General features: G+C 40.3%; 2 protein-coding genes across 12 annotated transcripts in view; one reads left to right on the forward strand and one right to left on the reverse strand.

Annotated features, from left to right (window-relative positions):
* rab3ip (RAB3A interacting protein (rabin3)) overlaps window positions 1-3,178 on the forward strand; it is a 17,943-nt gene extending 14,765 nt beyond the window's left edge. For all 9 annotated transcript variants that reach the window (XM_067490220.1, XM_067490215.1, XM_067490216.1 and 6 more), the window contains 2 exons: window positions 16-91; window positions 1,021-3,178. The gene's annotated coding sequence lies outside the window, so the exon portion shown is untranslated. The remainder of the gene's footprint in view (window positions 1-15; window positions 92-1,020) is intronic.
* Window positions 1-15,827, reverse strand: part of tmem19 (transmembrane protein 19) — a 16,288-nt gene extending 461 nt beyond the window's left edge. The window contains exons 1-7 of one of the 3 annotated variants that reach the window (XM_067490229.1): window positions 15,344-15,827; window positions 8,345-8,492; window positions 6,768-6,881; window positions 4,457-4,594; window positions 4,301-4,377; window positions 4,017-4,194; window positions 3,471-3,680 (exon numbers count right to left, since the gene is read on the reverse strand). In XM_067490229.1, coding sequence (XP_067346330.1) covers window positions 3,471-3,680; window positions 4,017-4,194; window positions 4,301-4,377; window positions 4,457-4,594; window positions 6,768-6,881; window positions 8,345-8,474 — 847 coding nt within the window. In that variant the 5' untranslated portion in view covers window positions 8,475-8,492; window positions 15,344-15,827. Of the gene's footprint in view, window positions 1-3,470; window positions 3,681-4,016; window positions 4,195-4,300; window positions 4,378-4,456; window positions 4,595-6,767; window positions 6,882-8,344; window positions 8,493-11,173; window positions 11,605-11,860; window positions 12,072-15,343 lie in introns of those variants that run through there. The other 2 variants (XM_067490228.1, XM_067490230.1) reach the window with 2 other exon arrangements.
* Between the last annotated feature and the right edge of the window lie 57 nt (window positions 15,828-15,884).

Consider the following 15,884-nt stretch of genomic DNA (forward strand, 5'->3'; position numbering starts at 1 on the left):
ACTCAACAACTACAGGAATTGTTAAAGAGCACACACAACCTTGGCCCACTGCCGGTGTCACCACTCCACAGCAGTGCAAGTTCACCTTCAGGTAATAATAATGTTATACATTATACCATACGCTGGTCAGCCAAAACATTAGGTACACCTGTGCAATTTAATGCAATACAGCCACTGTATTAAAAGCAGAGAGCCCAAACATTAGAACCACCTTTTATTACGCAGTCCAGTACGACTCCACTATCAACTTTGACTTTAATCATAAACGCACAGAATTGTCACTTTCCGGATAGTTTCAGCAATTATAAAAGTAAAATTTATGACAAAGCCACTGTATTGGATAGTGTTAAACTGCACAGGTGTACTTAGCGTTGTGACTGCTTCGGATATGTAGTTAATTTAAGTGACATTCACTAATTAATTTAAACTAATATTACCGTTTTAGAGCAGAGACAATACACACAGTGGCCACTTTATTAGGTACACCTTTACAATCAAATACAGCATCTCTGCCATGAAGTTATTACCTACATACTAATTGCTTCCTTTAGGCTCTAAATAACAAAATGACCATTTCTACAAATAATCTGATTAGAAAAGATGAGATCCTTACTAATTAAGTTATAGCTTAGAGCTATTTTTACTAAATCTAAATCTGCTACTAAACTCCAAATCCTTCATGAAACGTTCAGGTAGTTTTACTGCTGACTTGTGCTATTTTAGCGAGGTGCTATTGAACTCAGAACCTGCTCTGCATAGAGCAGGTTCATGAAGAACATGATGGTTCTTCATTGTCAAATCAAAATTTTAGAAACCTTTAAATACATCTGCACTGCTGCCAGTGCTGTTTAGCAAATCTGTCACGAGATATCAACAACACCTCTCCATAGAGAAAAGGTACATCATCATCTTTTCCTTTCAGGGGTCACCACAACGAATCATGTGCCTCCATCTAACTCTGTCCTCTGCATCCTCTTCTCTCACACCAACTAACTTCATGTCCTCTCTCACACCATCCAGAAATCTCCTCTTGCGGCCTTCTTCTAGACCTCCTGCCTGGCAGCTCCAACCTCAGCATCCCTCTACCAATATATTCGCTGTCCCTCTGATGTCCTCATTCCTGATCCTGTCCATCCTCGTCACTCCCACAGAGAACCTCAACATCTTAAGCTCTGCTGCCTCCTGTCTCTTCTTCAGTGCCACTGTCTCTAAGCCGAACAACATCTCTGGTCTCACCACCATCCTAAACACCTTCCTTTCATTCTTGCTGATACTGTTATCACACAACACACCTGACACTTTTCTCCACCTGTTTCAACCTGCCTGCACTCACCTCTTCTCCACACTCTCCGTTGCTCTGAACCTTTGACCCTAAGTACTTAAAGTCCTGCACCTTCTTCACCTCTGCTTCCTGTAACCTCACCGTTCCACCTGGGTCCCTCTCATTCACACACATGTATTCTGTCTTACTGCAGCTAGGCTTCATTCCTCTGTTTTCCAGAGCAGACCTCCACCTCTCTAATTTTTCCTCCACCTACGGGCTCAAAGCCGATCCTTGATGTAGACCCACCTCCACCTTGAACTCCTCTGTCACACCTACAGCACCTCACCACAGTCTTACAGCTCTCATAAATGTCCTGCACCACTCTAACATACTTCTCTGCTGCTCCAGACGTCCTCATACAATCCCACAGCTCCTCTCTCTGCACCCTGTCACACGCTTTCTCTAAATCTACGAAGACACAATGCAACTCCCTATGATCTTCTCTGTACTTCTCCATCAGCATCCTCAAAGCAAATACTGCATCTGTTGTCTCTTTCTAGGCATGAAACATATTGCTGCTCACAAATGTTCACCTCTGCGTTTAGACTAGCTTCCACTACTCTTTCCCACAGCTCTGCACATCTCCCTTGTTCTTAAACACAGGCACCAGTACACTTCTCCTCTAGTCCTCGGGCATCCTCTCACTCTTCCTTAGCATCCTTATCTTTATTCGCACTAACCTGCTGCACATCCTTCCCATCTCTTTGTCTGGCCAACCTGTACAAATCCACCTCTCCCTCTTTAGTGCCCAACCTAACATACAAGTGTTCATATGCTATTTGTTCTACCTTCACCTTACGCTGTGTACTCCTGTCTACTCTCTTCAGTCCTCTCAGTGTCCCACTTCTTCTTAGCTAACCTCTTTCTCTGTCTATACTCCTGAACTTCCTCGTTCCACCACCAAGTGTCCTTGTCCACTTTCCTCCTTCCAGATAACACACCGAGTACCCTCCTACCTGTCTCCCTGATCACATTAGCTGTAGTGGTCCAGTCTTCCAGAAGCACCTCCTTACCACCCAGAGTCTGTCTCAGCTCCTCCCCTAAAACTACACAGCATTTGTGCTTTTTCAACTTGCACCACTTCATCCTCTGCTCTGCCTTTGTCCTCTTCATCTTCCTCACCACCATCCTGTGTTGTCTGGCTACACTCTCCCCTACCAATGCTTTACAGTCACTGATCTCTTTCAGATAACATTTACACAAGATGTCGTCCACCTGAGAGCTTCTACCTCCGCTCTTATACGTCACCCTATGTTCCTGCCTCTTCTGGAAGAAAGTGTTCACTATAGCCATTTCCATCCTCTTTGCAAAGTCTGCCACCATCTGTCCTTCTGCGTTCCTGTCCTGAAGACCATCACATTCTCATCACCTCTGTTCCCTTCACCTACATGTCATTGCAATCTGCACCAATCACCACTCTCTCCCCTCTGAGGATGCTCTGAATCACTTCATCTAACTCACTCCAGAATTTCTCCTTCTCTTCTAACTCACATCCTACCTGTGGGGCATAACCACTAACATTGAACATCACTCCTTCAATTTCCAGCTTCAGACTCGCCAACCTGTCTGTTACTCTTTTCACCTCTAGAACATTTCTCACAAACTCCTTTCAGATTAACTCCTACTCCATCTCTCTTCCTATCTGACTCATGGTAGAACAACTTGAACCCTGGTGTCCTGCACACACAGTATATCCACCTTCATTCTCTGCATCGTGTCAACCAACTCTCTAACCTTCCCTGTCATAGTCAAGGACTTGTGGAGCACCATGATAGATGAATGATTTTCTAGTCTTATAACTGCAACATCTATTGCATCATACTTTAAATAAAGGCAAAAAGTACAAAAAACACATCTCTGCCTCCCTTTCAATTCTGCGGGCCCCCCTGAAGAGGCTGTAATTTTTGTGCTGATAATCACTTAACGGTTCATGATCACTCAACTTAATGTAATATCCACACAGAACCATGAACTATTTGGTTAAACATAATACTTACATTGATAATTATCAGTTCATTACTTCTCAGAAACACATTTTTAAAATATATGGACAACTCGAGTCATTTATAGGGGGCCAGTTTTCTAGGATAATAAAAGTGGTGATTGAATAATTCTAAGAGCACTAAAAAAAATAACATTTTGTTACCTGAGTACTGCATGTTAGCTCCCAGGAAAGAGTCCAGCATGGATCCAAGTAGTCCAGCCATACCACCGTACACCATGATCGGCCACTGAGGGTCTGCCAGGTGCAGGTCGCTGACGAACAGAAGCTGTGTTATAAAGTAAGCCATGCCTACCACAAGCCCACCGAGGAAGCTGGCAACCAATCCAACGGGAGTTACTCCTCCATTTGTTCCTGGAGAGAAAAGTAAACAAAGTTTAGATCTGAATACGAGTTCAGTAGCATTGCTTTCATATTTTTGAATGTCCCCCCACAAGGATAAGGGGTTACAGATAATGGATGTTTCTAAGACTTTTACATTATCTACACATTCATACACTTTTAGACCTAACCCTTGACAAAAGAAACTACTGGACCACAGTTTATCCACTGATTTTATATCACAGCAGTAAACAAATGAGGTTGTTGCTGCCAAGTCAATCTGGGATCCTTCCCTTCTGAAATGCATTTAGGTAATCAGGACACCCTCACTGAAGGGGGACCTCACTCTGGCTCTCTTTAGCCTCTTACCTGCTGGGACCTCCTTCCAGGTGGTGATGAGTCTAGGTGGTGACTGGCTAAGGACTGGTCCCACCTCAGATGCCCAGGTGTCCCCATTGCAGCAGGCAAAAGCTCCCACTAGAGAGAGGCACATCCAGGAGGCAGAGTACTGCTTACTGAAGTCAATGGGGATCTCACCTGGACCCACCTGAAACACAACCAACCACATTTTACATCTGCTTTATGGGTTTTATTTGCGTGTAACATGACATTTCTGGTAATGTCCTATGTTTTGTACAGAAATGTACATTTACCTCGATCATATAAAGCAGTGCAAGCTCTGTGGGAACGCCTCCATTACAGAAGACCTGGACCCAGTTTCTCTGGCCCCCTAACACAAACACAAACTCGGAATATTTGAAAATGTAAGTTGAATAAATCCAAACAAAGCCCTCCTTCACAAGCCTCACCTTCTTTATATTCTGCATCCATTTTCTTCTTCTGTGCTCCACCCCAACGGGTCAGTCTGGAAGAGGTGAGGAAGAAGGCCAACAGAGCGGAGAAGAAGCTGAAGTTTGCCATCAACAACACAAACCCCACCAGAAGAGCTGAGAAAACAAATCAACATGAAACAAATCATCATACAAACTGAAAATCAACTTCCGAGCCAACACATACAGACTCAAGACAATATTTTAAATCTTGCAATTATTAATCAATTAGCCGTTAATTAGTTTAGTAATTGAAAACAGTTCTACTTTATCAACTACCTTTTTCAGTCTTGACATTGACATTGCACTGGTTGCACCAGTCAAATGTCAGTAACAAAGTAACAAGCTGTTTTAATGCATCTTTGTGCTGTGAGAAAGTAATGTGCATTTTTTTATTTTCTAAACATGATTAATCAGGTAAATAATAAATGAATTACTTATTAATGCACTTGGCAAAAATGTGAAGAATTGGAAATCAACAAAGACTCATAATCCACAAATTCCCAGCAGCTTGCACAGGTTTCTGAGAGTCTAAGAAACAAACATAAAACTGAGTAAACACGGAACCACCAGTCAGATGAAATCTCACATCCTACAAGAGATGTCAGCCAGCAGCCTTTTCTGTTTGTATGCACTGACCTTTACTCTGAAAAGCTCTAATATGAGTAAAAAAAATAAAAAATAAGGTCTGTGAGATAAACAGTGGACAGGACAGAGTCCACAGAGCGGTGAGTGAACTTTGTAAAATGAATTTAACATCAGGTAACTGACTCACAGGTGCTGGCATCACTTGCTAACATGAAACAACACACAGTCTTTAATGCTTTGAACTTTTTCACATATTGAACCGGTTCAGTTCCGACTTGCAAACCAAGGTCAAAGCATTTTAGCCAAACAAATATTTGCTGTATGGTACATTCTGCTTGTACAAATGTTCCCCCCCATCAGAAATTTTTTTTTTAATTTATCATGGGCAATGGTCCCAAACAGAATCAGTTCTCTTTTTAATCAAAAAGCCCTGCAACTGACCCAGGCTGGGACAGATCTAGTCCACCAGCTGTCACTTCCTAAGAATAATAATATACAGAAAATACATGTTCCTGTCTTTAGCCTGTCTCTCAGCTCTAGGTTCCTGCAGTAGATATAGAAAATTATTTTAACTGGTGTTTCTGCTTCAGTGTTGGGAACAATTTGCAAAGTCTGACTCTTTGAAAACATTGGGATTTCTTGAAAATATGATTTCACTCAGAGTACGGTTCAAACTAGAAATCCATTTGCATTTACTATTGGGTTACTATTTACTACTGCTATCAACAAAAGTAATATAAAACAAAACTGTGATCGACCTTTTTAAAGTTTGTCATTTTTATAAATATCGAATGGATTTATCATGGCTGTTTTTGGAAAAAAGTACTTTTCTCTGGGGAAAGACCTTCACCGATATAGAGATTTCATGGAAAACTGACCTCAAGAAATAAGCGTTACTCCCTTACTTTCCTGTAGTTTGGAATTTCTTTCTACTCAGCATGAAAACAACTGAGTAACAATACAACAAGCTCATCTTTAACATTAGCTGCAGTAAACACACTGAACAGGTGGGACAGAACCAGCTGAGAGCCAGCACAGATTCTGATCAGAAAGCTACAGTCTGAATGAGCTAATAAACTAAAACAGGCTGGTTTTGTTGGAATTTTATGACCATGAAAAACTGAACATTCAGGGAAGAACTGTGGGTTTAAATGGTGACGAATGATGATTTCACAGTGATGCCCAGTGATTTGAGCCAAGACCATCATGGGATCATGAATCCTTTAGACCACTCTAAGTTCAAAACCTCTTAAGATAAAGAGTACTGAGAACTGATGACTGTTTCTCAATATATTTACTTCACAATCTAGTCAAAAATAACGATGAAATATCCAGTTAAGTTGGGTTTTTTCATTGTCACAAATTTTCTTTCTTTTGTTTCACTCAGCCTGCTAACATTCATATCACAGCAGCCCTTCTTTGATTTGTAACACATCACAAATTAAAGCTGATCTATTACATTTTAAATCAGGTTTTGAATAAAAAAATTGGTTTTTGGATTAGTCAAGTTTCTCTCTTACTTACTGCACAATTATAAAAGTGAGCCTGAGCCAAACAAGGTAAAGTTTTGAGCTGTAAAACCAAACCAATCAGCTAAAAGAAGCTAAAATGCTCAACAGTAATGAGTGAAGTCTTTTCTCAGTGGCTTCATTACTAGAGGCGGATCGTTACACATTACAGAGTCATTTGTGGACACACTGACCTCCCAGGGCTCCTGAGCGGTCCAGACTGCGTCTCTTTAAAGCTCTGATTGACAGCACAAGGGGAATCAAGATGGAGAACAACCACCGCCACGGCGACACAGGCTGCAGTGTTCCTGTGAAAAAAAAAACCACAGCCACAGACATGTTACAATCACTCCAGCATCCCTACACCTGCTACCTTTTTACATTTTGGTTCTCTTTAGGAAATGTTTGTTGTGAGGTTAGGACATTTAACTGTCCCCTTACGTACGAAAAAAAAAAAAAGTTTTCAACAGTCTGTATGGTTTGCTGAGGTAGCAGAAATGAAACTTGTCCAATTCAGCACATTTTGTAAGACTGGTATGTCACAGGGGAATCATGGCCTAGACTGGATCTTTGATGTGCAGCATAAAAGCAGTTTTGATTTTTATGCGTTACCCATCTCCATCTGGGAAGCGTCTGATCTGTCCAAATTCTTTGTGCAGCCTGGCAATAAGCCTAAACATGCTGTCAAAAGTTGAACAGAACTATATTCAGAGATGAAAAGAAGGAAAACAAGGAATCTGAAACACTCCCCTGTTCAAAAAAGCAAACTAACAAAATTTAAAAAAATTAAAATTAAAAAACATTTCCTTGAAAACTGAAAGTGCGTCTGAAGCTGCGGTAAAGCTTGAACGAAGATGTCCAACAGTCTTCCAAACATTAAGTGCATCAAAAATCTATCTTTCCACTTTAACTGCTGAATAAGAGAATAATCTTTGTCAGAAAAAACATAACATAGCTCAATACTTCCTATTGAGCTAAACTGCTACACCTTGAATCCTGTTACTCTTCTTGCAACATGGAAGCCAAAATAACTATTATTAAGGTACAATCACAAAGAGATAGATACAAAATAATATATTACTTGGTGGTCAGGTGACATTTTATCTGAGATCTGGATTTTTATGAAGTACCTGCTCTCTTTATAAATGTCAGGGATCTTTGGGTGCATGGAAAAAACCAACAATTCTGAGGGACATTTCAGTTTTCTTATTCTTATTCTAAAAACAGGTCTAAAAATGTCCAGGATTTCCAGGATTAACAGGAACATTATTAGCAATCAGCAACAAATTATCACCAATCTACAGTTAGTGGCTCACACAGAAACATACTGATCCCACAGACTGGACCATGGCTGAAAATGTACAAACATCAAGACCAAGCTGGACATGGAGGGACAGCATGTGTTGTATATATTTAATTAAGTAAGTAAGGCTTCATATACTGTAGCTGCAAACATAAAAAATTATACTGTTTAGGCTGATTGTTCAGCTTTTAATATGGGTCAATTTCTGAGAAGAACTAAATTGGGCGTGAAGACTGAAGAACTGATGGCAGCATTCAAAGAAAAGCACATGATGTGTTTGACTCACATAATTAAGGCCACTCAAAAACTAAAGGATCTTTGATTAAACCTACAATAACCATCTAACATCCAATATGATTTAGTGTTTTTCAGTTGTTTCTGTACCGTCCATGAACATAAAAACAGTTATTTCTCTGCCTCGTTATCCTTTTTTCAATTGATAAAAAACTAAAAGAAAAAAATTATTACCATAGTATGTGCTGATGGTGAGGGACAGGACCCAGAAGAAAAGGGACAGTGCCAAAGTGGCACACAGTACAATCATATCAGTCATCATCTTGATGTATTCCTTCATCAGCACGTCATCCTCAGAGGCCATGCTGACAGACAGCCCGAGCTGCAAAGCAAGAGACCAGCGTCAGATCAGAAGTTCTGGCTTGGCTTTTTAAATTTGTGGTAATCATTTTCTATCAGTCACGATCACACTTTAATGGCCACTTTTATTTTCTCAAATGAGTCGTCCAACAAGAGGTGGATAAAGGAGCTCGCAAGTTTTTATTAGTTTGTTTGGTTATTCTATATAAAAATAGATGTTATTAGTAAATCTCTCATCTTCTTTTCTTTTCGGCTGTTCCCTTTCAGGGGTCACCAAAGCAAATCATCTCCATCTAACTCTGTCCTCTGCATCCTCTTCTCTCACTACATCCATAAATCTCCTCTTTGCTCTTCCTCTACACCTCCTGCCTGGCAGCTCCAACCTCAGCGTCCTTCTACCGACATATTCACAGTTTCTCCTCTGAACATGTCCAAACCACCTCAATCTGGCCTCTCTGACTTTATCTCCAAACATCTAACATGAGTTGTCCCTCTGATGTCCTCATTCCTGATCCTGTCCATCCTCGTCCCTCCCAAACAGAACCTCAACATCTTAAGCTCTGCTACCTCCAGCTCTGCCTCCTGTCTCTTCTTCAGTGCCACTGTCTCTAAGCCGAACAACATCTCTGGTCTCACCCCCGTCCTAAACATCTTTCCTTTCATTCTTGCTGATACTCTTTTATCACACAACACACCTGACACTTTTCTCCACCTGTTCCAACCTGCTTGCACTCGCCTCTTCACCTCTTTTCCACACTCTCCGTTGCTCTGAACCTTTGACTCTAAGTACTTAAAGTCCTGCACCTTGTTCACCTCTGCTCCCTGTAACCTCACTGTTCCACCTGGGTCCCTCTCATTCACACACATGTATTCTGTCTTACTGTGGCTAAGCTAAATTCCTCTGTTTTCCAGAGCAGACCTCCACCTCTCTAGTTTTTCCTCCACCTACGGGCTCAAAGCCGATCATTGATGCAGACCCACCTCCACCTTGAACTCCTCTGTCACACCTACAGCACCTCACCACAGTCTTACAGCTCTCATACATGTCCTGCACCACTCTAACATACTTCTCTGCTGCTCCAGACGTCCTCATACAATCCCACAGCTCCTCTCTCTGCACCCTGTCACACGCTTTCTCTAAATCTACAAAGACAATTCAACTCCCTATGACCCTCTCTGTACTTCTCCATCAGCATCCTCAAAGCAAATACTGCATCTGTTGGACTCTTTCTAGGCATGAAACCATATTGCTGCTCACAAATGTTCACCTCTGCCCTCAGCCGAGCTTCCACTCCTCTTTCCCGCAACTTCATTGTTTGGCTCATCAGCTTCTCCACAATCTTGTTAAACAAACTAGTCAGAAACTCTACTGCCACCTCTCCTAGACACTTCCATACCGCCACAGGTATGTCATCAGGACCAACTGCCTTTCCACTCTTCATCCTCTTCAACAGCCTCCTCATTTCACTCTTACTAATCTTTGCCACTTCCTGCTCCGCACCAGTCACCTCTTCTACTCTTTGTTCCCTTTCATTTTCCTCATTCATCAACTCTTCAAAGTTCTCATCACACTCCTGGCATCTGTCAATACATTTCCATCCTTATCTTTAATCACACTAACCTGCTGCACATCCTTCTATCTCTGTCTCTTTGTCTGGCCAACCTGTACAAAGCCACCTCTCCCTCCTTAGTGTCCAACCTAGCATTCAACCTCTACCTTCACCTTACGCTGCATCTCCCTGTACTCCTGTCTATTCTATTCAGTCCTCTCAGTGTCCCACTTCTTCTTAGCTAACCTCTTTCTCTGTATATACTCCTGAAATTCCTCGTTCCACCACCAAGTCTCCTTGTCCACTTTCCTCTTTCCAGATGACACAGAGTCTCCTCCTACCTGTCCCCCTGATCACATTAGCTGTAGTGGTCCAGTCATCTGGAAGCACTTCCTGACCACCCAGAGTCTGTCTCAGCTCCTCCCTGAAAACTACACAACATTGTTCCTTTTTAACTTCCACCACTTCGTCCTCTGCTCTTCCTTTGTCCTCTTCATCTTCCTCACCACCAGAGTAATTTTACAAACCACCACCCTATGTTCTCTGGCTACACTACCAATACTTTACAGTCACTGATCTCTTTCAGATTACAGCTTCTACACAAGACGTACTCCACTTTGTAAAGTCTGCCACCATCTGTCCTTCTGTGTTCCTGTCCTGAAGATCAAACCTGCCCATCACATTCTCATCACCTCTGTTCCCTACACCTACATGTCCATTGCAATCTGCACCAATCACCACTCTCTCCCCTCTGAGGATGCTCTGAATCACTTCATCTAACTCACTCCTGATTTTCTCCTTCTCTTCTAACTCACATCCTACCTGTGGGGCATAACCACTAACAACAGTGAACATCACACCTTGAATTTTCAGCTTCAGACTCATCAACCTGTCTGATAATCTTTTCACTTCTAGAACGTTCCTCACAAACTCCTCTTTCAGATTAACTCCTACTCCATTTCTCTTCCTATCTGACCCATGGTAGAAAAACTTGAATCCTGCTCTTAAACTTCCAGCCTTGCTACGTTTCCACCTGGTCTCCTGGACACACAGTATATTCACCTTCCTTCTCTACATCTGTCAACCAACTCTCTAACCTTCCCTGTCATAGTCCCAGCATTTAAAGTCCCTACTGTCAGTCCTACATTCTTACCTTTGATCTTCTCTCTCTGCCTACGAACACACCTTCCTCCTCTCTTTCTTTGACTTCGACCAACAGTAGTCCAATTTCCACCGGTACCCTGTAGGTCAACAGCACCGGTGGCGGTCGTTGTTGACCCGGGGCCCGACCGATCCGGTATGGTCATTTTCGGTGTGAAAGTCATGATTGGCATTTTTAATTTGGCAAAGTAAATCTCTCATCTACCTAATTTTATATGACGTTACCTCGCTTATTTATCTGTCTATAAATGTGGGCATACGAGCATATTGATATAGCTTTACATTAACAAGCGAGATAACGTAGGATATAAAAGCGTTGTGTTGCGTTCTATGCCTTAATTCAGATGTTTTTTGTGATCAACTTTATTGATCAACTTTATTGAATTTTACAGATGTAACTCAAAGAAAACAGCGTTAAGCCATTAATGTTAGCTAGTGAACGTTAACCAATTAAACAATCTGATTGACACCTGCTGCTTGAACCCGCACCACTGGGCCGGGGGGTTCAGGTGAAACCATTCAGAGTTACATGAAATTAAAATGAAAACTAAAACCATCTTAAGTTTGTGTTGTTTTTTTTTAACTAAATATGGTCGGACGAAACGAACGTTATCTAACTACATGCACAAAGCTGACATAGCTGTTGTAGCGTTGGCCGTTAACGTTACAGTGAACTCACCAGTTATCTCTGGAGCCATCGCGACTGGTTTCCAGTTCTTAATAATGGAGGATTTTTCCCTTTAAAATAGGATTGATAAAAAAAGGTATATTTTCCCTTAACAGTGACACTAAAACAAGTGTTGTATTAAGTAGTAAGAGTCTTAAACACTTCTTAGTGGAGACTCCGTGTTTTAAACACCAGACAGGAAATAACTGACGGAGATATTAACAGGACGGACCGACTTCCGCAAACAAACGCCAGTTCTTAAAGTGACAGTAACAGGAGGTACTTGTACTAGATTTCAGTATTTACAATTTACGCTACCATGAACTTCTACTTTTTACAATTTAGAGACAAATACTATACAATTTGCTTTACTTTAATTATTTGTTACTATAATGATGTACAGAACAAATCGAGAATAATAAGCATTATGTTTTAGAGCTTAAATTGTTATTGCATTAATTAGCTGTTTGTTTTTCATATAAAATAAATGTTTGAACTTTAAAACGCGAGGATTAGCAGATTTTTAATGGTTGGTGGACAAAGAACTGTTTTTTTCTCAAACATTGTCACAGCCCATCTGTTATGGATTACCATCAACAACCACTGTGCAATGACATTTTGGCACTAATACAACCACTGTGCCTACAAATGATTTTATATCTATGAAGTGTGAGACCTGTATTTTTCTTTCGCAAATACTGCTTGTACTGCCCACATATGTTCTAGTTATCTTTGTCTATGCTTGTATTGGTCAGTGTGGATCTTTGATCTTGTCACTGTGTACATTTAGTAAAAGTACACTAAAGTACATTTAGAGCCACTATAAACCAGAGTCAATCTCCCTGTATGCACAAAGACACTTTGTGCCTACAGCCAATAAAGCTGATGCCAACATAAACATTTTTGGAGTTTAAAACTAGTTACATAGTTTAAAAATGTGCACAAGAGGCTGCATGTAATCTATAATCATATGCGAAGCATCTTTCCTAATGAAAGTACACAGAGACACAACACACAGAGGAAACACAGATTAAAAATAGAGCTGTGTCTGAAACTGTCCACAATGGCATCGTCTGCCCCATGAATGCAAACTCTGTTCTTTTGAAAAATCTTTTTGTGAGAGCATCCCATCACATGATTTAAGAGTTTTTTACAATACGTAGAAAAGCCATAACAGGAAAACTAAATGCAGAATGTAGCATACAAAATCCCAATAATACCATAGTAAGGATGTAGATGTTAGAAGACATTTAAGATGTGGTTGTAAATATTTTTGTTCTATAGGAAATTATATTTATTTATTTTTTCCTTTCGGCTAATCCCATCAGTTTAGGGTCGCCACAGCGGATCATTGTCCGCATGTTGATTTGGCACAGTTTTTATGCCGCATGCCCTTTCTGACACAACCCTCCACAATTTCTACCGGGCTTGGACCAGCAATGCACAGCTGGGGATGGGAATGGGCTGTTAGGGGTTTAATGTCTAGCCCAGAGACACTTCGACAGGACTGGGGATCAAACCACTGACCCTGTGGTCTGTGGATGACTGCCTTTACCAAGTGAGCTACAGCCTTTAAAAAAATTTGATGATTCACTGACCTCTTTTCTAGCACCTCCTTCTTTCACCTCCATTTTTAAATCTACTGGATAGGTACAAATGAGGTACAAGGCAAGCAAGAATTTAAGTCAAGAAGAAAACATCAAAGCAAAGTCCTATCAGAAAAGTGTTCACATTTCACGAGATGCAAGTTTGAGAAAGAGCAGAAAAGTAGTTTATGTTTGTTTGTTTGTTTTTAATATATTTAAGTGCATAGGACGATGCAGAAGATTTCTGTTTTCAGCAGCTGTTTGAATATTGTGGTTCCCAAATCATAAATAATTCTTCAGTGGTGCTCTGTTTTTTTTCTTCTTAAGGTTTATTGTCATTATTAATTAATATGTGGGTTAATTTTTAGATTAATCAATCAATTTTTTTGTCTAGAAAATAGTAAACAATAGTGTCTACAGATGTTGTGTCTGACCAGTAGCTTGAAATCCAAAGATTCTCCATTAGCACATTAAAATTAATTTGAAAGAAAGGAAAAAGCAGCAGTTGTTTACATTTTAAAAGATGGAAGCGGCAAAAGCAGTTGCAGTTTTTTTCTCAAGCAGCTGGTCAGTTGATCTATCAGACTGACATACAAACATTCATTTTTTTCTCAACGTAGCACCAACATGAGATTGACATTCATTCAATCATCAATTTTTTGGGCCAATTTTTGACTTTTTATCCTATGCTGACATCAGTTCTTCATTACATGTATCTAATAGATTAGTTTATGCAAATGTTAATAATCTAATTACAATCCCATTGACCTCAGCTGTACTTTGTGTTTAGTGCTAATTAGCAAATGCGGTTAAGCAAACACTTTCATCTATGATGGCAAATACCTGCTTATTACAGTAACATTTTCACCGTGAGTACTGCTGCACCTGAATACAACCTGGCATAACTAGCTTGCACTCCATCATTCCTCAAAGTGTTGGTGATGAAAAGGGAAAGACTGTCCACACTGCAGGACAACCATCTTCCAGTTTACATCAGAAACACTCGTGGGGCAACAGCTGGCTACTTCATCATCGGAGACCCTGCCTGCTGCTTGATAACTGGCTCTTAAAACGATTCCCTGACCCTAGACTACTGACAGCAGAACAGCCAACCTACAATAAGGAATTCTGCAGAGAGTAGAATGGTGGTTTTGCCTCTTGAAAAGAAATGACTGTGCTATAGTACAGATTTGCTGCTCTACTAAATGGTTGCTAGTGTGTTGGCGGGAACTGTATAATGACTTGGGTGCACCTGCAGCAGCAGAACCTGGCAATTGTTGCCGACATCCACTTTTGCTATCGCTCAGTTCACTTGTTGGAACCTCAAGCCTAAAATGAGCCTCCTAGAGTACTCAGTTATTTTCCAGTGGTGGAAAGTATATTCATGCTATGACTTCAATACATTTCCGAGACAAATATCATGCTTTCATTTCGCCACATTTCGTTGGTAAGTTTCTGTTACTTAGGAAATTATTATGATTATTAATACAAAACACAATATAATTCTAAGGGTTTATTGACCCTCTGCCATGAAAGGTGGTTAAAACATATGGACTCAAAACATATAATTATTTATAAAAATAAATATTTCTGCTGTTTATGTACAGAAAAAGAAGACACTGACTCAAATTATGACTGCAGCCAAATTCCAGGTTATTTGCATTCTGATGAAAATTTTGACAATAAGCTATGGTTCACTTGTAGCCTGAGCTGCAGAGAATGTGAGAAGTGCCACACTCAAAGGTGTAGAAGGTACAATACTTCAACATCAAAACAGTCCAGTGATTAAAATACCAGCAGTCAGTACTGGTCCAACAACATCATCATCAACAAAATATGTGACATTTAGTGGACTGAACAATATAAACACACAAACACACACATACGAAGGAAAGATTATGTCACTTACCAAGCAGAGAAGAGGGGAGGAAAGACAGAGCAAATGTGGTTTGTGCTCATTTGAAGCAGTTGACCCTTTTTAAGGGAGCAGAGATCCACCCCGAGAGGGAGAGAGAGAGAAGTTTCAATTGGATGCAATGTCTCAGGAAACAGAAACAACAGTAAATAGTTGATGTCAAATCTCTTGTTTTGAAATCATTTAGCCATTTGGTGTTTTTAACGGATGATGGAGCTATAGGTCAGACTGTAGGTGCTACTAAAAGTATTTTTAGTATTTTTCTAAAAGTATTTTTAAAAAGAGCTAGAAATATACTTTTTTTTCACTCCCGTACGTATTTTTCACTCCCACCTTTTCGTTTAATGTTTTTAAAGCATTAGCTATTTTCGTGCAATTTTTGTGCAATTCATATTCATATTTACAGATTTATGAACATTTTCAAAGCTGTGCAAATCATTGCAAATTTCAATATGCTTTAGTAGATATGTGTAGACATTTACATATTTCAGTAAACTTTAAAATGTCAGTATATGTTTACAAACCTCTGAATATA

This window comes from Channa argus, chromosome 21 (assembly GCF_033026475.1).
Source record: "Channa argus isolate prfri chromosome 21, Channa argus male v1.0, whole genome shotgun sequence".
In the NCBI taxonomy this organism is placed as follows: domain Eukaryota; kingdom Metazoa; phylum Chordata; class Actinopteri; order Anabantiformes; family Channidae; genus Channa; species Channa argus.